This window comes from Monopterus albus, unplaced genomic scaffold (genome assembly GCF_001952655.1).
Source record: "Monopterus albus unplaced genomic scaffold, M_albus_1.0 scaffold8.1, whole genome shotgun sequence".
Lineage (NCBI taxonomy): Eukaryota > Metazoa > Chordata > Actinopteri > Synbranchiformes > Synbranchidae > Monopterus > Monopterus albus.
In genome coordinates, this window is record NW_018127888.1 from 2,872,450 (window position 1) to 2,893,681 (window position 21,232).

Sequence of the window (21,232 nt, forward strand, 5' to 3'; positions counted from 1 at the left end):
CCAAATTTGGGCTTCTGAATTTCAATTTTAGACCTCCACTTATTTAGGTTTTACCTTTAATGCAACATAAGTTTATATTAGTCCGTCTTGAACTCCAGCTACACAAGAGCCTGAACAGGCTTGGGGTGGGTTTATAAAAATACTGTATTCAAATGTGTTTTAATAGTTGCCGACGTTTAAATGAAGAGCCACCACAAACCTTTGTGATAACTGTGCCAAACATGTTATAAATGAAGATACAAACACTGTACTACAGAATGTCACATGTGGACAAACATTCCATGTCAGAAAAGAGTAAATAAGACAAAATCAGTGGTGTTATAAATATGTGTATTTATTTTATCAAATATGAAGCAAGTGCGACAACAAAAAACTTCCTCGGTGAGGAGAAAAACATTTTAAAGTAGCTGAATGCAAGATGTTCAAGGTGGGATGTACATTGTCATAACTTAGGAGTGAAACTCTGAACTGACTGGAGTGACAGTACTTGAGATGGACAACCTTTAAATTGAAAAAGTGACATGTGATATATAAACATATTATACTGACTCTCAAGTTGAGAAAGTAACCAGATGCCATTCAACTCTTTTAAAAATGTAATAAACTCAAAAAATGTATATAAAAATTAAAACAGGAAGTTTAGTCTGCAGAACATCTTATAAAACATGTTATGCATTATAGAAAATGGGTAACATAAAAAGCAGTACTTAAAACAAATAACATCATATGTCCACATTGTACATAAGTCTACAGCAGTGTGTGTGTGTGTGTGTGTTTAAGTGTAGGTGTGTGCTCATGCATGGCAGTGTATAAGCATTTCCCGTGCTGGCCAGTGAAGGCTGGACTAAGGCCGGTTGATCTGACCCATAAACAGAATGGTACCTGGGTAGAGAGACGGGGAGAACTCATCATAGTTTAATACTGGTGATAAATTGCCATATTTCATATAGATACAGGAATTTGAGAACTTCTATTTAAACATATTATTTGTATTTCTAAAGATGAGTAAAGCAAGACAGAAACTGAAGACTGTACCTGTTGGCTTATGTCTGACAAGGAAGAGAAAAGATCTGTCCACAATAATCCAAGGTGGAGAGGAGCGAGCCATCAAAATGGCAGCTAAACACATTGTAACATGTCAGAAACTGTAACAGCATGGGTTGCTGCTATAAATTAGAACATTCATACTGTAAGTACATCCATTATACAGAGCATTCTCAAAGCATACAGCTTTGTGCTTAGCTCAGCATCAAAGTCCAAATCAAGGTTTGCTGATTAAATACTCACTTGTGGCAGCTGCTGCTTTTGTTCCATCTTCATTCACCACAATTTTGACTTTCTGTAATGCCTTGGATACATACAAAGGCTCATCACCTAAGGAAACACCAACTGTTAATTCAGGCTTTAGACACATACACAGGGTTAGTTTAGGGCTTTGCCATGCAGTCACTGTCTTTTGTTAACTTATCTGATACTGATCATTTAATACTATCAGCATATGATGCAGTTACTTGGTATACATTTTAGTGGAATAATACTGGTGATTTACAGTATTTGTGAACAAAAACTACTTTAAGAAAATCTGTAAAGACACTACACACCCATGGCTCACCCACACAGGTGTTATCACTTATTTAACTTGATTACATCTTGTCTCCGGTGCAGTCACGCCACAATTTGCCTGGCTAAATTTACTTGTGGTGTGGCCAAAAGCAGGAGGGGACAGGAAATAGTGTGGGTAGGATTGTAAACATAACCTGCGGGAGACTGCATGGCCTAACACACATTATTTACTGAATGACAGGCCAGTCCCCCCTGCCCAAAAATGTCAAAGTTCCAATTAGATTGATCTGGAGATGGGTCAATTCGCAAACCAGAAGTGAATGCATCTCACCCTGTTCCACAAAGACATTAATGAAAAGCAAATTGTGGTGTGACTACACCTTTAGTTCTATGTGTGCCTGTACAGACTGTGCTAAATTGACACTTCCTTCCCTTTGTTGTTGCATCTGTAAAAGCAGAACTTATTACATTTTAGTATTCTTATTGGTATGTGGAGTTTAGTAACTGTTGTAGATGAGACATCCAATCAGCCACAAATCTAAAGCACTCGTCACAGTAGGGGAAGCACAGGTGATTAAGCCACAACAATACCAATCGAAGCAACTAATTTAGTCAACTGCACACAGAAAAAGTATACTGAACTTCAATAGAACATTTTAGAATAACATGCATTGCTGCCTGGTCTGTTTAACTGTCAGACTTTGCAAATAATGTGGATCTACATAGGGAAATCAAATTAAGCTGACAGCAGGTCACACAGCACTGTCCTGAACCTTATGTGCGTTCTGTGCTGACAAAGAAATAACTGATTTCTAGCATTAGTAAAGTACAAGTCGAGACTGCAGCTGGACCTGGTAGATAATGAAGAAAAACCAAACAAAGAGAAAATATGACAAAAAAATGGCCATCTTGTACCATGATGTTACCAAAGGATCAGTGTGGCTTTTTCACTCATATTTCCATCCATCCATTCATCCATTTTCCTCCGCTTATCCAGGACCGGGTCGCGGGGGCAGCAGTCTAAGCAAAGATGCCCAGACTTCTCATATTTCAAGTATAAAATAATAACAAGCCAATACAACTTCAGATGAGTTCTCTTTTCTTAATATCAGTCTGTTTGATTAATTATTGACTCAAATTATAATAGTATTAACTGTCTACAACATACTCCGTGATGGCACGTGATCTGTCAGAGTAATCCTACTAACTCCATTGTACATTACACCACACGATGGCACTGGAGCACTTCATCCAGAGCTCCTCTCATTCCATTCCCAAGACGAAAGAAAGAAAAGGTTTCACACTGAACAGCCAGCCACAGTTCCTACTTCTTACTAGCTCTTAGCAGTAAACAGCCAAGAATCTTTGAGATACTTTGATGGGCTAGGGGCACGTTTGGGTTTAGACTGACTGTGCTTTCACTTACTGATGCCTCTGAAATCAGCTTTGTTCTCATCAAACATGTCTTTGATTCCCAGCGCTGAAAGGGGGGCTTCCAAGTCTACCTCCGCATCAACAGTAAACCTACAGGCAAATACAAACATGCATGCACAGTGTTGATGTTCGTCACTTTGAGTAAAAGAAGTCTGAAGGGCAAATGTGTGTGTGTGTGTGTGTGTGTGTGTGTGTGTGTGTGTGTGTGTGTTCGTTTTACTTGGGGATGACCAGGTTGACTTTCCTCGTGTACGTCTGTTTCATCCAGCTCCTTACTGTGGCTATGCTGATGTGCGGGATAACACTGGACAGAGGTGTGTCCTCTTCGTAGGGAAGAACAATCAGCATGCTGGTGGTGTTGCCTTGATAGGGCAGCTCAATTACCCTGTATTTCACTCCTTCGGGTGTGGTGGCATGGGCTGGAAGTTGAAGTGAAAATATAGGGATGGATGAAACCCAAATCATGCATCATCACTGTCATAGAAATGAGTCTTTCTTTTAGTCCTATTCATTTCCTGTATTTATTTTGGGAAGACGTACAGTACGTGACTAATTAGCAACCAAACTATTTTCCCTTCCTCCTATCAGTACAGTGGCCATTACATTTTTTGACACAATGACTAAGAAAGAACTTTTAGAAACACCCTGCTTTTAGTAGACAAGTCATTCAAAAAAAGGGAAAGTACTTTTAAAAGTGGCCAATTTTTTTTCTGTTTGTGAGACTGCAGAATGGAATTCCCTGTTCCTTGTGATGCAAGAAATTACTTTTTTTGTATGAGCTTATTTACTTAAGCATTGTATAATGTAACATTATTTGTGTATTAACAAAGAAGTAAAGTTTCTTTTAATGCTATGTATCTATCCATTTTGTCTGGATTTTCTGTTGAAGAACTTTGTGTTTCTATGGGAAACAGTGTTTTCTCGTCTCTCTGAAAATGATGGCCATCACCGCACAATATTTTTTATTTAGTCTAAACAAACTAGAAGGAGATAATGCACCATTTTCTGAGAGCAAACAGATCTGTCTCCAGAAAAGACCTACCACAGAGCAGACATTTATTAAATCAAACGGATTTCAGATATTTGTTAGTTGTCAAGGAGGAGGAGTATTTATTATTATTATTACTTTTTATTTTGTTTAGCCTTCCGAGATGCATTTGAGAAAGTTTCTCTGCCTTCAAATTTATCAATATTGTTTAAAGCTCCAGACAGCATTGAGTGTGCTGGACTAGATGAGTCCTTTGACTTTTTAAATAACACATTCCCATGCAGTTACACATTTAGCTTCAAGAATGACAAATGTACTGTTTAACTGTTAGCCAAGAAAGACCATGAACAGCAGCATACTCATACTGCTAGGCATCATTTAACTCCTTCTACACAGTTTGCCATGCTTTACATAGCCAATAAACTAAATCACAACACATTATGTTATGAAATAAAGCCAACTATGTCCATTATAACTTTAAACACATAACTCTGTCAAGCCACAGTCAAATGATTTAGGGCTGTTCTCTTAAAGACCTGAGAACAGTAATTTGGGGGCATGAATCTAAGCAACAAGTCACATATTATCTGCACAACATTCAACACACTGCAGGATACTGAAGCAAGAAACAAACATCTGACAGCTGAACGTGGGCTAAGTTTAACTGGAGTACTGCATGAGAATCTAGCAACAGCACTCACTATGCTAACACAACTATGACAACTCATCTAAATATAGGTGACTGACTGGTATATCATTGCATTTCACACAGGACTAAGTAATATCCGACGGATGTGGCATGTCTAAGCCTGCACTTCCTTATAACTCAGCACAAGCTCACCCATGAATCATAAGTTGACGATGGCTGGGATTGCATCATAGATCTAAACTAACTGATAGGCCTATTTGTACAAACTTGTATTGTGAAGGTTCAACTATGTCAACACAGTTCAGTCATCAGTGATTATTCAGAAACTAATTTTAATAACAGCTATAAATCAGAAATATTTATACGAACTGATGAACAACATCCTCGTGGTTCCATATCACCTGAATGCAGCATGAACTCAAACACAGAAATCTGTATTCAGGTGAATGTAAAGAACTGACACTGAAAGGTTAGAGGTCAGAGGGCAATCAGTGGAACCCTCGCACATATCACCACTCACATATGTTGAAGGTAGATAGCTGGGACATCATAGGGACTGTGTATACATCCCCATTCCCCCCTTTGAAGGGCTTCATCTTGGTGTCTGCGGGCTGGAAGCGGGACTTCCATGAGCCTTTGAAGAAGATTGAGTTGACAGCGACTAGACGGGTCAGAGAGTCCAGCATGTCTGCTTGGATCAAGCTAGAGATGTGACCTGAATAAAATTACAATATGATGACATTATTCAAACTGCAGGTTTTGATAAAAATCACCATGTCTTTCATATTAGCCTCAGTATAAATGAAGAGGTATTAATGTAGTATCACAGTGCAAAGCCATGGGTTTATACTGTGGTTTATGAAAAGACAAAAAAGTTCGATGGTAGTTTTAACATGCGTTTGCCTTTGTGGTATGATCACAATATAATCTAGATTTGCAGGTAAGTATACAGGTGTCTGTAGCTTGAAACTCACACAGTCCTGGGGCAAGTGAGAAGCTGAATAAGGCTTACAAAGCTGGACCCACAAGAACAGTTAAATCTATCTTTATTCAAATCATTCTCAATAAAATCACTTGTACTTTCACAAGTAATGAAGTGTCTGAAAATGAAAGTTTTATTATCTCTAACTTATGTATCAACAGTTAACATATTAACTAGATTTTGTAACAAATTTCATAGCTGTTTAAACAGACACCCTCACATGTGTTGTACATATCTGCCTTTTTAAGGACTGTTTGAGATTATTTTACATTGTGTATAGCTGCTACATCCATAACTCCTACCTTTGGTCTTATTGTTGACCCATTCATTGATTTCATTAGCTGCTCTCTGAGGGTTGTTGAAGTCCAAGCTCCTGACCTCACATTGGAAGTTTACTTTGTTGTCAGTTACAAAGGCCACCTTCATAGGGAAGCCCTTCTGGCTGAATATGGCGTTGGCAATCAGCACAACACCCTGCTTGGACTTTGCTGTCACAGACCTGTGCAGCTTCTTCAACATCCTGTAACGACCTGTGAAGACCAAATAAAGTTCACATTATTTCTCAGTTATTGCTTAGGCTTTAAACAATAAACAAAAACTCTGAAGGCTCATCTGGCTGTAGTGAGTTCAATTAATGTGGAGAGCTAATCTACCAAATTCTAATCCTGAGACACAGCTACATACCAGGTTGATCAATACCCTCACTTCTACTTCCAGAAACAGCCCTCACCATTTTTCTTGTAGTGAAGACCACTGGTGATCTGCTTCAGGGTTTCTCCATGGGCTCCAGGTAGCAGCAGGCCTAGGATGGAAGCCACTCCGTGGGGTGAAAACACCACATTTTCCAGGGGCTTGGACTGGACTACTTGCTGAAACACCCGTATGCCTAGATCTGAGTTTCGTTCACCATACGAGTAAGGCTGGGACAGCACATACTTATGGCCATACAAGGTCACCAGGGCACACAGGCACAATATGGAGAGGCGCTTCATTATGATCTACACAGCACCTAATAAGAAACAGAATATCAGAAGCATTTTATATCAACCATGCCAGTCTCGATTGTTGATTTATAATCCACTAGACACAAGACTTATTTACATATGTTTACATTTGAGCATCATCAATATTTCACAATTAAGAGACCTACAATCTCAAAAATAAATGTATAAAAACACCAATCTACAACCTTTGGCATTCCTTGTAATTATTTCCAAGGTTGTGATATATCTCCTTCATATGACTCATTATGGTTAACCACAATTATCACACAGACTTTTGCTTGTCCATAGAAAACAAAACCATTTACTCAGAGCTGCAGGGTCTGACTAACTCTTACTCACACTGTTTAAATATCACAGTCTTGCCATAACCAGACTACTGTAAGAGCTCTCCTCTTTCTGTCCAATTTTGGACTTTCAGATCATTTTAGGGAAATGATTCAGCCTGCTCCCCATTCACTGAAGCAGAATGGATGTAGCTACAAGAGCAGGCCAGAATGCCTATGGGTTTGTCTGGAGGGACACAGCATCTCTGTGAAACCCGTTTTATAAACTCTCCCTGGTATTCCTGCTTTATGTTTCCACATAAAGTGTAAACTGTGCACAGGTTCAGGTTATTGGTAAAGAATAGCCACCATTTGCTGATCAGCTTTGCTTATAAATCTGAGGTTGGCCCCAAAAAACACTTGGAAAACACTGTGAAAGGTTTATTTTATGACAAACAAAACTTTATTTTACTTTTGCCATAGTAGCTTGAATTCTCTGTGCAAATAAATATAATCTAGCAAGTCTGGCATAATATGACAGCCAGACTGACCAATCAGTATTCAAGTACAACGGCTGAATTTTTGTCAAACTGTGATATCTGTCTGTCAAATCTTCAGGACTGAAATACTCCCATAAAATACCAACTTTGACCCTGACCATCAGGTTTCTCATACATTACAACAGCATTCGGTCCGAGCAGCTTGTTACAGTTGTTAAGTGGCGTTAACATAACAGCGTTATCGGGTTTTGTGTTGTCAAAGTGTTTATTTTGTCATATGCACAGTTAGGAAACGTGTTTCCCTGTACAATGAAATTCTTACTTTGCCGTCCACATGAATGCCACAAAAATACAAGTGAAATATAAACTAGATAAATAAGTAACACAAAAAAGCCAAGTTAAAGTGCCAACAAAATCCAACTGAATGAAACGCATTATTTAGCTAAATGTTACGTTTCAGTAACGTTAGCTAAAACGTTACAGACATATTATTTAAAAGGTTAAGAGCAATTTATTTCGCTAGATAACGTTACGATGTGGTGCCAAGCTAGGTTAGCTAGGTTATAGGCTAATGTTAGGATCTGTTAACGATATTTGTTGAGTCTAGTGTAAAAAAAAATAAAGGTTAAAATGAGGGTTCTTACCTATCACGAGGTGACTTTAGTTCCACTTATTGTTATCCCGCAGGTGAAACTGTATTAGTCCACTTTCCACTAACGTTATATAAAAATAAAGAAATGAGGGCTTGTTCACAAGATAAACGCAAAAACACTCTTTATACCAGTGAAAGCGCGCAACAACTCTTAAGACTTTATTGGACTGAACTCCGCCTTCCAAGCAAATTTCTCCTTTATCAACAAGTTAGAGGATACAAGCTTCCGGCAGACTTTCAAAATAAACCTAAGTGAATTACCACATTATTATCGTCCACTACTTTCATTATTATTTCTTACACCATTTATACCGCTCATATTTTCATCATAATATCGTACATAATTATATTGCTGTGCTTAAACGAGCCAATGCCAATTTTCTAAGCAGCAAAAAAAAAGGACTTCAGCTTCGCCATGCAGCTACTTCCGGTATTTTTTTTCAACTCCGTCCAACTTGATGCAATAAGAGCATATGTTTGTTTATATGAGGAAGTCACAATCAACGGGATGTTAAGGGACAAAATGTAAGAGTAATCATCTTAGTCATGTTGTGTCGCATTCAAAGTAAAATTGCCCAATTCACCTTGCACAACACCAATACAAAACATTAACACCAAACCTTTAAAAAAAATTATTTAAAAGGCATATTTTCTAAACAAAGCAAGGACAAACAAAATATAAACATGGTCTCATTGTACCCTGGGTTTGGTCTAATTAAGTTATGTGATTTTATTTTGCTACACTGGTAAATTTTGAGACAAACACACACACACCATCAAAGTTAGGATTATGAGTAGGTAGCTCGAATTACAGGGGTTTAAATTATAGTATATGCCTCTGAGCTAATCCCCATCTGTAGGCTTTTAGGAGTTCACAGCGTGGGACACCTATTATAGTGAGACTAGATTCAAGTCAAATTTTTGGTTTAGTCTCCACGGGTGTTTGGTTTGTGCTAAAAGTCGGGGTCTCGCAGCTGCAGCTGAGATACAGAGATAGGACTGTTGTGAAAACAAACACTGTTAATCCAAGTGGAGAAGGTCATTGTGTGTGTTTTGAGAGTTTTCAGGAGGTGGTGAATAAACACACACCTGTGCGCTCTAATCATGCCTCAAAGGCAAACTTCATTTGTCTATAGCAGACACAGATTTAAACTATCCATCCACATCAAGACAAGAGAACACTGCAATATGTCGTCCATACTACACAATCTTTATAAGTTTGTGGTGTGACAAAGATGCTTTTAAGGTAAACACTTATGTTGGCTGTTCCACTGAGATACTGTCATGCTCAGGCTGAGCAACATTTCAGTTGCACTCTTATCATCAAACAAGACTAAACTTATTCTGACCAAGAATAGATGTTTGCATGTAAACACATGAACCGATGCCATTCCAGGGCAAAATCAACCTTGAAATATTTTGCTTTTTTTTCTCTGCTGCCTGTTTAAACTTGATTTTCAGTGTTGAACTGAATAACCCAAGACTAAAGTCTATCCTAAACCATCTCAAAGAATGCATTATGCATAATGTTCACTTTTCACCTTTTCTATGTATGTTAACTCAGAATGAAACTAAAAATACAGTGTTAGTATAAACATCTTTATTTGTTCTCCTGAAATAGTCTCGCTTATTTAAAAACACCCGAACTTTGTACCGGCTGATGCTTTTTTCAAAGTGGCAGTCAAATAAACACTGTAATTCCAAAGTCAACAATCTTGACAAGAAAGTAATGAGTTTACATCAAATCATTCAGGTCTCTGATTGGCCTGTTAATCTGTCAATCACTGTTTCAACCACTGCTGGAGGAGTAAGAAGATATGGTCACGAGCCAGAGCAAGCTGAGGGAGATCCTGACTTCTAGCAGGGTACATGTTGGCACAGTGGGCTGTTCCTGAATCAGAGAGAAATTTATGTATAAACCATACGGCAGGGAAAGGTGATAAAACTGAATTACAAGTACAATTATTCAACTAATTAAATTAGAGCTGAACAAGCAAGCTCTGAAAAAAAAAAACAGCTTGAAATGTGTAACATAAAAGAACCACAAACGAAATGCAATAGATTTTAGACCTGGGTATAAAGACACTCAAAAAGTCATTAAAAGGTTTAACATTTTATTGGTCACACAGACATGTACAAGGCACCTGCGCTACACGGGCTACTTTTCCATGGCCCACCCTGTACAATATGTAACCAAAATTTCTTTTACAACCTACATCTTGTGACTTGCAAATCACCCAAACTAAGTATAATTAGGAGTAAATTTGTGATGACACAAAATGTGAGTTTACTGCTTAGCGTAGAGTAAAAAAGTTAGTGTACAGTAGATTTAAAGGGAGTAATGAGTGAGAGAGAGAGAGATTTAGGACACAGCTAAAAACAACCTACATACTGACATGTACCACACTTGTAAGGTTATGTAGCATGACGTCACAAAGCTTCTACTAGAGTGGGATCATCTATAATGCATATTTTTTTCTTACCTTTGATGAAAACAGCAGGGAGGTCAGACGTGATGTCCCGAGTGATTCCCAAGGCATGCCAGGGGTCAATGGACCCATTGGGGAAAACTATCCTGGTGGAGCGGATGTCATAGCCACCATAGTACTCATTGGTCTGAGCCACAGCCTCCGCCAACTGCTCGGCACTGACATTGTAGAAGTCTGCACATTGTTTCAAATAATACCTAGATGAGAAAACACAGTTTAACAATGCAATGTTAATGAAACTGGCAGCAAATAAAGTAAATAGTCAGTGTACAATGTGGCAATAATAACAACAGGTGACGGTGGAGCAGGTGCAGAGGTAAACACACAATGAGTTTATTAGGCAGAGTGGCATGGGTTATTGGACTCACGCAAGAGGGAAGCCATTGAATGGTTGGTTGGGTGAATCAGTGCTCTGGTAGAATCCAAATTCAGTGCATGTCTGGTAGACCCACTGTCTCCCTGACAACACACAAACACACACAATTTACCCATGGCTTTACTCCAAAAAGGTCTTCACTTTCAGTTTAGGGCCCAATTAAGAGCGGAGTGAGTTCAGCTGGAACTCACAAGACAACAGTTTATGCAAATACATTCCAGTGGCTTTTTAAAAGACCACTTCCTGCTCTAGTGATCCCCCTCTCCACTCATGAAACCAAAGCTGGAAACTGAAACCACAGACAAGGTCAAGAGGACAACGTGGAATATAAAAACTGGTTTTTGGTTAAATTGGTGTAGTATATAACAACAGTATAAAGACAGCATAGCCAGTCTTAGAATTGTTACTCTGGACTGGTAAATTCTAAAATCTACACATGTATTATTGTTGGGTGACAATGGAAAAGTTTGATGAGACAGCACAATGTCTGTGCCAGTTATCCTCTTTTATGAGAACAAAAACACACCACCTAAAATACATAGCAACACAATGAACCCAAAAATACAAGGTACATGAAAATAGTTGTTTCACAAACAGTCATTAAGGTGACATCTTTGAACAGAACCAACTAAAATAACCTTATTTAAACAAGCAAAAAGCCACTTTTCACAACATGCTCACCTCCCCCTGCAGCTGGCCCATGCCAGGATGTGTTAGTCATGTCTCTGAAGTAGGTACCGAAGGTGGTATCCAGGCATTTAATAAAGAAGGTGTCCATCATGAGGCGGGCCACAGCAGCATAGCGGGAATATGGGTCTTTCAGTGAGGTATCACCCATCACATCACATAGCACTTTGATGGTGATGTTTGTGCCCGGGATACCCTACATTGACAAAACAGCCCAGAGCCAAAAAGAAAAAAAAAAAAAAATCTTCATTACAACAATGTATACACCTTTAACTTTGTATTACTTTCTAAATATTTCAGATTGAGGTGGGTTTATCCAAAAAATATCTGCATTTTCCAGTTTGATAAATAATAGAAAATGTTTCCACTGGGAATACCTCTACTCCAAAGAAATTAAGGGACAAACAACACAACCCTCATTCTGAAAAAAATATGCACTCCAAAGTTCATCTGAGGCTCAAATGCAGCTTCAGCTGTCCCATTAAACAAATTCAAGTCAGTACATTTCAAAGATACAGTCCCTGTTTTATTTCCCTGGACAGTACCTTGCTGTGTTGCTGCGGAACATTCAGTGTGGAGAGAAGGAGAAGTAATGAGTAAGACATTCTCACATACATATGGATACATCAACATGGTTTTAACACCAACTTGAAAAATCCCAAATGATTCCTTTAACAGCTTAATTGTATATAAATTGTTAAAACCAGCCCCGCTTCAGCTAGTAGCATTAACAATGTTTAATATATAATGCAAGTAAAATGTAATTTCATGAAAAACATGTTCTTTTATTTTTGATACTTTATTTTAACGTATCCACAAAATGTATTTAAAGAGTTTCAATTAATGTACTATGTATTGCAGTATTTGTACACAAGTAAAGGAGCTGAATACTTTCAGCACATGCTAGCATGTTGACAGTGACAATGTTAACATGCATTGGCTAATTAGTTTAAAAATAAATATGAAAGTTATGTTATGCAAAGGGAAAATTTAGCCAGTGATTAGAGAAGGCAGCACATGGGGACTGTTGGAAATGTGGTGATCCCCTCCCTCTATACCCACCTACAATGCTCCTCAGTTATAAACTATGCCCACTCAGTGGCATCAGTCCAACACTGTGGTTGTACCCATCCAGGTATAATCTTTCCGAAAACAAAGTGTGCTACTGGAGTGAGAGCTGAAAGAGTAAACAGCTGGCAGTGGTTACAGCCCTTATGTTGGAAATGAAGCCTTGTTAGCTATAAATGACCCGTGACCACTGTTCCATCTGCATCTTCTGTGTAAAAAGAGGAACTGTTAGCAGGTGTTCTACAAGTTGTTACGTTACATAATGCCCTGCATTTTATAAAGCACCTCAATGATAACCCCTCGACTGTGAAGCCATGGCTCTGACTCTTCTGATTGGGTCACATTCTCCTAGTTCTTACCCAGATTCCTCAGTGGTACCTGAAACCTGGTACTTTGCTCTATACCCAGCCCGCTGTGGCAGAGAAGCCATTATGGCTGGCCGGATTTGTCTGCTACTGTTGTGGGCTCTGTGGCCCACCACTCTTCTCAGTTCTTTTATGAGTCTCTTTAGCTTGGGGCGACAGGAAGCCAGAGAGACTAAAGAGTCTTTTGTTACTTTTTTACATCAGCTTATTGGTAACCGGACTCACGTCTGCTCAAGGCACCAGGAGGACAGAGAGGGGAAAAGAGGGGTAAGTAGTTAAAAAAAAAAAGGCACCAAGGGAGGAAAAGAAAAGAAACAGATATACAGGAAGACAGAATAAGAAAAGAAAAACGAGAGAAATATTGTTTCCCAAAAATTGGGACTTGTTAGAAAGAGTAATATTTTCCACAAGTTCAGGATTGGGCTAATCAATATCATTTTACATACATTTAAAATGTTGCTTTTTTGTCTCCTAAAAGAGAAACTGTTACAGATCCCACTGCCCTTCTGTCTGTTTCCCATTAATTCTATATTAATATACTTAAAGAACTGCACCAATTTTATTTATCAGAGTCTGTTTACAAGTGTTGGGAAGATGAGAAAACAGTTGTAGCCTATAAATCATTTTGTGGTTTCAGAGGGTACTTTGTTAACTGTACTATGATGAACTGGGTCTACTGGGTCTGAAGTCTACAAGTTTAAAAATAAAAATAAACAAATGAAAATATGGGTGTGTGGAGGAAAAGTGAGTTTACCAGACCTCGATAGCCCACTCCTCATAGCTACATTAGCCACTATTAGCATAACACAGTGTAGGCACCAGGTTTTAACAAAAATGTAAAAGACAATATCTATATTTTAAGGTTGTATAAAGTGACATTACAAAGTAATTACTGAATCAGATATCTCCTTGAATGTTTTCAAAATCACTTAACCATGCTACCTGATAAAAGACAGCTTCAGGGTTTATTACGTTTCTGTATACTGCTCAGGTGGCCTGTAAGCCTCCTGCATCCCACAGCTGACTTCCACCTAACCAAAACCTGACCTTCAGTCAACACCTGGCCTACAAAGGCGCTCTACGACCTCCCTTAATTCTGTCTTAAGTCATCATGCATTATGTATTTTGTACTTTGAGACCGATGCATAACTATGATGATGAACGTGATTAAAATTAGCTTAGGATCAATCAGCAGTGTATTAAGGAACAGATCATCAGCATTAAGCATTGTCATTAGTATGCTTTTCTTTCAAATAAATACTGTCTTGGCATTAAAACAATCAAATTTAAAGACTGACTTTTGGCACAAAATGTCAGCTACTGTCTCCAAAATCCATGTTTTATGCTTTACGGGTATTGTTTGGCATTTCTCTCACCTCAAACACCCTGTTGTCTTCATTGTACTGGACAACATCCATGAAGACGCCAGCCAGCGTTTCTAAGAAGTAGGCAGAGTCTGCGTCTGTCTGGATTTGCAGTTTGGAACACAAGCTGGAGGGGAAGAGGAAAGAACAAGAGAAGAAGAAAGGTAAAAAAGGAAAGCAAAAGATATAAAAGGAGATGAAGAAGAGGTGGAAAGGATATAGTGGAGCAAAGGCAGTGGAGGAAGTGAGGGAATGTGGGTGAGGCAGAGAGGAAAAGAGGAGGAAAATTAAAATCAGAGCATGTTTTGGCAGTTGCGTAGTGCATCTTGGCACATTTCTTTTTTCCTGTGCTCTCAGAAAAACCTCACACTGTTTCACTGAAAGTACACAACTAGCCCCCAGAAAGTGTTTAGAGTTTGTTACCACCTAAGACAACCTGACCCAGAGAACAGAACAGTTACAGTTCTTCTGAGCGATGACCATCATGGATGAGTAGTGAAGCGATGTGTGATCCAAAACAAACCTGTGTTAAAAAGTTCCAACTTGTCTCTTGAAATAAATTTAAACTGTTTTTTTCCACAAGACGTTAGGCTCTGAATAGTCATTTTCACTTCTTAGTAGAGCAGCAATTAATTCAAAGATAATACTGATTAGGGTCTTCTGTCAATTTGACAGTACTAAGCTAAAGCATCAAAGTAAAAATTACAGTATTTGTTTGACTTTGTCAAAGTGTGGGTGTGTATATAGATGTGAAAATATGCTGCTCAGGCATGTCTGTGAAAAAAATCTGAGCTGATAAAATTACCTTAAGTGTTTTTTTTCAGACCTTTACACTAGTAACTTAAGGTCACATACTGGAAACATAATAGACTTATTTCAGAAACAACCATCATTCCTTCATGATGGAATCGTGACGCAAGTCCTGTATTTTCTGAGACACGGTGGTTTGGAAGCTGGATTTGTGACCTTTGCACGTTAGTGCCTGCATGAGAACATGTCTGCATCGATGGTCTACATCATCGCCAAGACGCTAAAATTAAACAAGTCTAGTGTGGTCAAGGAATTCCAGGCAAAAATGAGGGTTTAGTGCGTCTCATGACAGTATTAGTTTGATAAAACTAACCACACAACAAAGCAATATTATTCTTTTTCATCATGTTGACTTACCTTACAGCCACTATGGCCTAAAATAACACTAGACACATCAAACAACAAAACACACTGAAAGAGAAAGTAATACAAAAATGTCAAATCACTTTTGTTGACTCAGAGGCCAGCCTTTTTAAAAGGGTTGTTTCACCCAAATCAGGAACAAGAGCTAAGAGGTATGCAAGACGATTCACTATTGATTTAATTCTCTTTAAAACAATATATTTTAATTTGAATAGCCTGGCAATTTAAGTTGTGTTAACTTATAATGTTATTTTTGTCAAGTGCATGCTCCCTGACATGCTTTACCCAGAACACCTAACAAGCAATAGTGCCATAGCTAATGTTATTGACTAGAACTGTGCCTTCCCTGTTTTCACAAAGCAACAGGTCCTCTGACAAAAACGGCCCACAAGACCATACACACTACACAGGTGTTTTCATTAGACCTCTACTCCGTTTCTAGGTAAATGGCGCCATGCTGGGAGTTAACTGGAGTTACCACATGTAAATAACTAATGAGAATAATAGGGGTCTAATTTGTTTGACGCCAAGAGCTGAAACAAAGCGAACGGGAGAGTGATTAAAATGACCGCATGCTGTGAAATTCAAGGTATGTACATTTCTGCATAGCCCAGAGATGAGCTCTAATCAGGCAAAGTGAAGAGACCTGTGCAATTTTAGGGGCAAATTATCGCAGGCACCGTTTATAAAAATTATTAGGTTGCTTTACATAATCATGTTTGTAATTTAAAATTGTACCAATTAAAAGAAAAGAAAAACAAATGCTGAATTAATCACACTTTTGCCAAAAAACATAATAGAAAATCAACTGTATAACAGGCTGGGACAAAAACAAAATCGATATGAATGACACAATTTAACTTCTTCCTAACGCAGTACATAAATATACTGTAGTATAAAAATATTTTCCCAATTTAGGAGTATATATATATATGGTTATCTGGTTCAGATTACATTCATGGATTTAAACAGTTTAATATTTATAATATATGAAAACATTTTGGCCTTATAATCTCATTCCTACTGTCACAAACATATTCCATGGCCATGACTTACTAAGGTGTGGGAACGAGATGTTCTGCTGTGGCCACAACACAAAAGGTAGGGACAGGATAGTATAATGCAAGGCTACAAGTTATTATGTTGTGTTGCAATGCAACAGCACACATAAGCTTTTAGCTTTTAATAATAGCTACATTCCATGTATTATGGGGGAGGGGACAAACATGGGACAAACATCCCATCACATCTGGAACATGAATGTTATAAAGTTGCCAACACAACATAGCATCTCATGGTCACAGATCTCGTTCCCACTCCTTAGAAAGGCATGGCCATGGAATATTTTTCCCTCCCTAATGTCACCGGAAGGGCTTCATATTTCCAGTAAATAACAGGATAAAGAAGTAACGATTACAGAGAATAGCTGTACTGTACTTGAAGTCTTTTGTGATATTATCATAGGTCTTGGGGTCCTTCAGGCGCTCCACAAGGGTATCTGAAGCCTTTTTCACCAGTAGAGGGCACTCTGCACTCTCTGAGGCCAGGGAACGCCACACGACCTCCAAGTACTCTGACAGAAATGAAGACAGAGGTAGGCGTGAACACTTAGACCTGGTCTGCTATTAGAAGCCCACAATTATACAAAAAAAGCCCAGTTGAACATACAGGACTATTTTGAGGCACTACACTACTTCATCCCCAGAATAGCACATAAGTCAAGTTCTATTCAAGTGCTTGAGAAAGTATATAATTAAAAAGGTTTCAGTGAGCTTTAAAGTGAATTTCACAGTTTATGAAAGTGTAAAAGCCAGTTGTTGGAGCAGAAATTCCCCATTACACAATCGTGGAAATATTTCCAGCTGAACTGAATGCCAGCCTCTACTGGTAATAATGCTGACTAACTGTGGTGTTATTTCAGGAAATATAAACGTTGTGGTGTCATGGGCTGTGGGGAAAGATAAAGATACCTGACAGCCACTGTTCTCTACATGCTGTGTCTCAAAGAGAATGTGGCACAGACATGTCTTCAACATAGAGATGTGTGTGTGGGTGGAACAGCGCAGGTCCATGCTCAAAGCTACTGTGACCTTGATTCCAGCTGCAGCCATCCGGAGGAAAACAAATGCCTCAGCCAAACACAACACTGATACAGAATGAACCCTTCCCCATCTCTGATCTGTCTGGGACTCTCACCTCTAGGACTCAAAACTGGAGAACTGTTGGACAGTTCTTTTTAACAGAAAGTTCTGGAGCACACTGTACAGATTACAAACAAATTAGTGTGGTTTATGTGCTGAATTTGATTGTGAAACATACCATTTGATTTCAAGTAATGTTTTTACTTTGTTTCATGACAGCAAATCTAACTTAAGTTCCCAGTTTTTAAATCAAGTCTGGCATAAAACTTTGATCATCCAAAACATGAGTGGCATGAATTAGGGCTACATGTGTGTGCATACCTGGGAAGTTGACTGTAGCATAAACAGGTGCACTCGTAGCCACGGAGGCATGGACCAGATGAGGGTACTTCAGCCTGAACCAAGCAGCAAGCGAGCCGGGGTATGACCCTCCGAACGCCACCCACTTCCTGTTGGTCAGCCCTCGGGTCTCACCAATCACAGTGCGAAAGTGAGCCAGGTCAGCTAATGCCTGACGACTGCTGAGGAAGCGCAGATTGTCTGTGCTGAGGTCACTAGAAGGAAAGATGATAAAAGCTCATTTTAAATTGTAGTTTGGGTAAGAATTCATCATTCAGTCTGTCCAATACTACATGATCAACTGGGCAGGACTGCCCTTATCTGAATGCAGGGCTGCCATCTAGTGGTATGACATCTTCATCAGCATCAATCTGGTGACCTGTCATGTGGTTGTGACCATACTATTGGGCAACCAGAGTTACCAGATTTCAAACTGCTACTACAAACATAATGAGTGTGATGGTAATGGCTGCCCGCTTTATCATGTAAAGGTGTGGGCAGCTCTAATGCCAAATCTGATTATAGGTTGACTGATAATAAATGAAGACATTTTAGTTCAGAACACATGAGGAATTCATTTTAGTATTTTTAGTTCTGCTGGGTTTTAAGCATCGTTATTAGATGCCACTGTTTGTCTCCTATCCATAAACACTGCATTTTGAGATTACTTCCTGTGCGTTTGGATACAGTCTTGAATTAAATCAGCAATGTCAAACATACTCCGTTGGGTGACTCTTTCCATAGAAGCGATGTTCCAGCAACAAGCAAAGTGCTCCCAGCTTCTCAGCGTAGGTGAGCCAGGTGCCATACTGCATCCATGCTGGATTTGCTCGACCCTCTCCACCTATCATCAGAAACACTGGACCACCTGGCTTGTAGAAGGCTTCATTTATAAAGTACCTCTGGTGGTAAAAGGGAGAGAGAGTTCTGACTGGGAAATACCATGTGTCCGTTTTATCTTATATTACAATGAGCCAAGAAGGTGCATTTCTTGTCATATGTCATAAAATATGTGCGTACACATGCACGGAGATCTTGAGCCCACGCAGGATCAGTTTACTAAAGTTTTAGAAACAAATTTCAACCCTTATAAAGCTACAGGACACATAAACTTACTTGCTTCCACACTCTGGTGTCTGCACCACTGAAGTGATCCAGTTTCTGAATAAACCACTGCTCTTCAAACGCAGCTCCCCGCTTGTTATCCTGCAACTGATTATACTTCACGAAGCTCTTATAGTGTCCGTCTCCAATAGCAAAGACAGAAAACAGGAAAAATGAGGTGATTTTACACAGTGGTAACCCACACAGCTGAAATGCCATGATTGTTTAAACAAGGAAAAAGCCAGAGGCATGTGATTAAGTTCTAGGTGGTCATATGACAAGTTCGTCTGCTACTTCAAGTGACTCGCAAAGCGTAGGAGATATGAAATTCTTATTTGGAATACTGCGTGTTTCGACTTTCAGTAAGTTCTCATATAGAACTTTTAAAATATGGGGGAAATAGTTTGCTTTACCTACATTACTTGAGAAAGTGTTTGCTTAAAATGCTCAGAAATATATTTAAAAAAAATTCAGGTTTTGTTGAATGTTGTAACGTTACAGTTTGCTGTCAAATATGACCTGGAATGTATGACTCAGAAAGTGGATTATTGTTGTGAGTGTGTCAAAACTAATAGTGAGCCGAATTGAGTGATATTACAGCCTGGGATATTGAAAAATGATATTTGTGTTCCCATGTATAGCTAGACCTGATGTACCCATAATCAGTCATAACAATTTAATGCCAGTAGGGGCGGTAATGGAAAACTATAGTACGTTTTTGGTATTGACGAGGAAGCAGTCATCATCCATGGTTTTCCAGTGTCAGTTCCGTTTACTAGCCGATAGTTCATAGAGCCGCAACTATGGAGGAGGCAAAAAACAAAGACAGTAAGCAGTCCGAAAAGGTCGATGAGAAGGAGAAAGAAAAGGGGCAGAAGCCCAAGGATAAGGAGAAGAAAGAGGAGCAAGAACTAGTAAGCGAGTGTAATTTTTCATTCAAATGTGTACTAATTAACGTTAAGGGAGCGAGAGGACATATTTTGCCTTAGTCACTGCCGCCTTGACAACATGGTTGAGCAGGCCAAAGCTATTCAAGACAGTCAACATAGTAACTGTCCTTTATTTGGATTATTTTTCATATGAAACACAATCACTCTGACACTTATTTAATGTAGTCCTTTACAAATCTGCAGATAAGCTCCATCGTTAGCTTGCTGTTGTCGCTGTTGTCTCATGCTGTCATCAGTATTAGCTTTGCTACCTGAAATGCTAGCATATTGAGCTAGCAAGAGCTAGCAGCGGGGACACAACAGCTTTCGTGAAGTGAAATAACCTACCACACTGTAGCATATTCTGCGGTAACAAGGAAGTGACATTGTATTAAAACTAAGCGATTTTGTGTTCTCCTTCTAATTGTTTTACCAAATAGAAATTAGTTTGACATCATGCATCTACAAGGTTATTAGACCACCAAGTCAAATTTTCATCGTTATTTGTCCCATTGGATACTTGATTTTACATCAAGTATTCAAAACATCAGTACATGTTATACTGATTAGAAGCAGCATGCATCATCCAGTAGTTTTAGGCAGTGTAATGTGTTGATGCATAATTAGAATAGAATACACCATAAGAAAATAAACATTATCACTACCATCACCATAATATAAGCTAAACTTGTGGTTATATCTCTACATTTTTATGCCTGAGGCAGTAGGGGTGGATGAGTCTTCGTATTAATTTTATGTGTGTGATTTGATATTAATGTTTTCTCTTCTTTCAATATTTTAGTCAGAGGAAGACAAGCAGTTGCAAGAACACCTGGAGATGATGGTAGAGAGGTTAAGTGTGAGTATCAGATTTTTTACAACTCCTTTGTTGGTCAGGGTGTAGAAGTTCAAGTTCAAAGTGTTTATTTGTCATATGCACAGTTAGGAAACGTGTTTCCCTGTACAATGAAATTCTTACTTTGCCGTCCACATGAATGCCACAAAATACAAATGAAATATAAAGTAGATAAATAAGTAACACAAAATCTAAGGCACTTTAAGCAGCAAATACAGCAATATAATAAAAATATATAAGAGAATATAATAACAGAATGTATGCTGGATGGGAGCAGCATGTGCAGCAGTCAACAGTCAATGTGCA

At 38.7% G+C, this 21,232-nt stretch overlaps 3 protein-coding genes across 3 annotated transcripts in view; 1 reads left to right on the forward strand and 2 right to left on the reverse strand.

Annotated features, from left to right (window-relative positions):
- Window positions 1-432: 432 nt before the first annotated feature.
- Window positions 433-8,251, reverse strand: serpine2 (serpin peptidase inhibitor, clade E (nexin, plasminogen activator inhibitor type 1), member 2). Its single transcript, XM_020586296.1, has 9 exons — window positions 8,028-8,251; window positions 6,347-6,625; window positions 5,919-6,146; window positions 5,155-5,349; window positions 3,218-3,416; window positions 2,990-3,087; window positions 1,288-1,374; window positions 1,036-1,119; window positions 433-882 (listed from the first exon to the last, which is right to left on the reverse strand). The coding sequence occupies exons 2-9, from the start codon at window positions 6,606-6,608 to the stop codon at window positions 845-847; spliced, it is 1,191 nt and encodes a 396-aa protein (XP_020441952.1). The 5' UTR covers window positions 6,609-6,625; window positions 8,028-8,251; the 3' UTR covers window positions 433-844.
- A 1,364-nt stretch (window positions 8,252-9,615) lies between these two features.
- On the reverse strand, window positions 9,616-19,435 carry prss59 (serine protease 59, putative). The gene is made up of 9 exons (XM_020586286.1): window positions 19,154-19,435; window positions 18,758-18,939; window positions 18,020-18,252; window positions 16,995-17,130; window positions 14,397-14,511; window positions 11,582-11,783; window positions 10,893-10,983; window positions 10,519-10,721; window positions 9,616-9,926 (listed from the first exon to the last, which is right to left on the reverse strand). The coding sequence occupies exons 1-9, from the start codon at window positions 19,358-19,360 to the stop codon at window positions 9,817-9,819; spliced, it is 1,479 nt and encodes a 492-aa protein (XP_020441942.1). The 5' UTR covers window positions 19,361-19,435; the 3' UTR covers window positions 9,616-9,816.
- Window positions 19,436-19,832: 397 nt separating this feature from the next.
- psmd2 (proteasome 26S subunit ubiquitin receptor, non-ATPase 2) overlaps window positions 19,833-21,232 on the forward strand; it is a 10,075-nt gene continuing 8,675 nt past the window's right edge. The window contains exons 1-2 of the mRNA XM_020587471.1: window positions 19,833-20,055; window positions 20,873-20,929. Of these exons, the coding sequence (XP_020443127.1) occupies window positions 19,945-20,055; window positions 20,873-20,929 (168 nt within the window). The 5' untranslated portion in view covers window positions 19,833-19,944. The remainder of the gene's footprint in view (window positions 20,056-20,872; window positions 20,930-21,232) is intronic.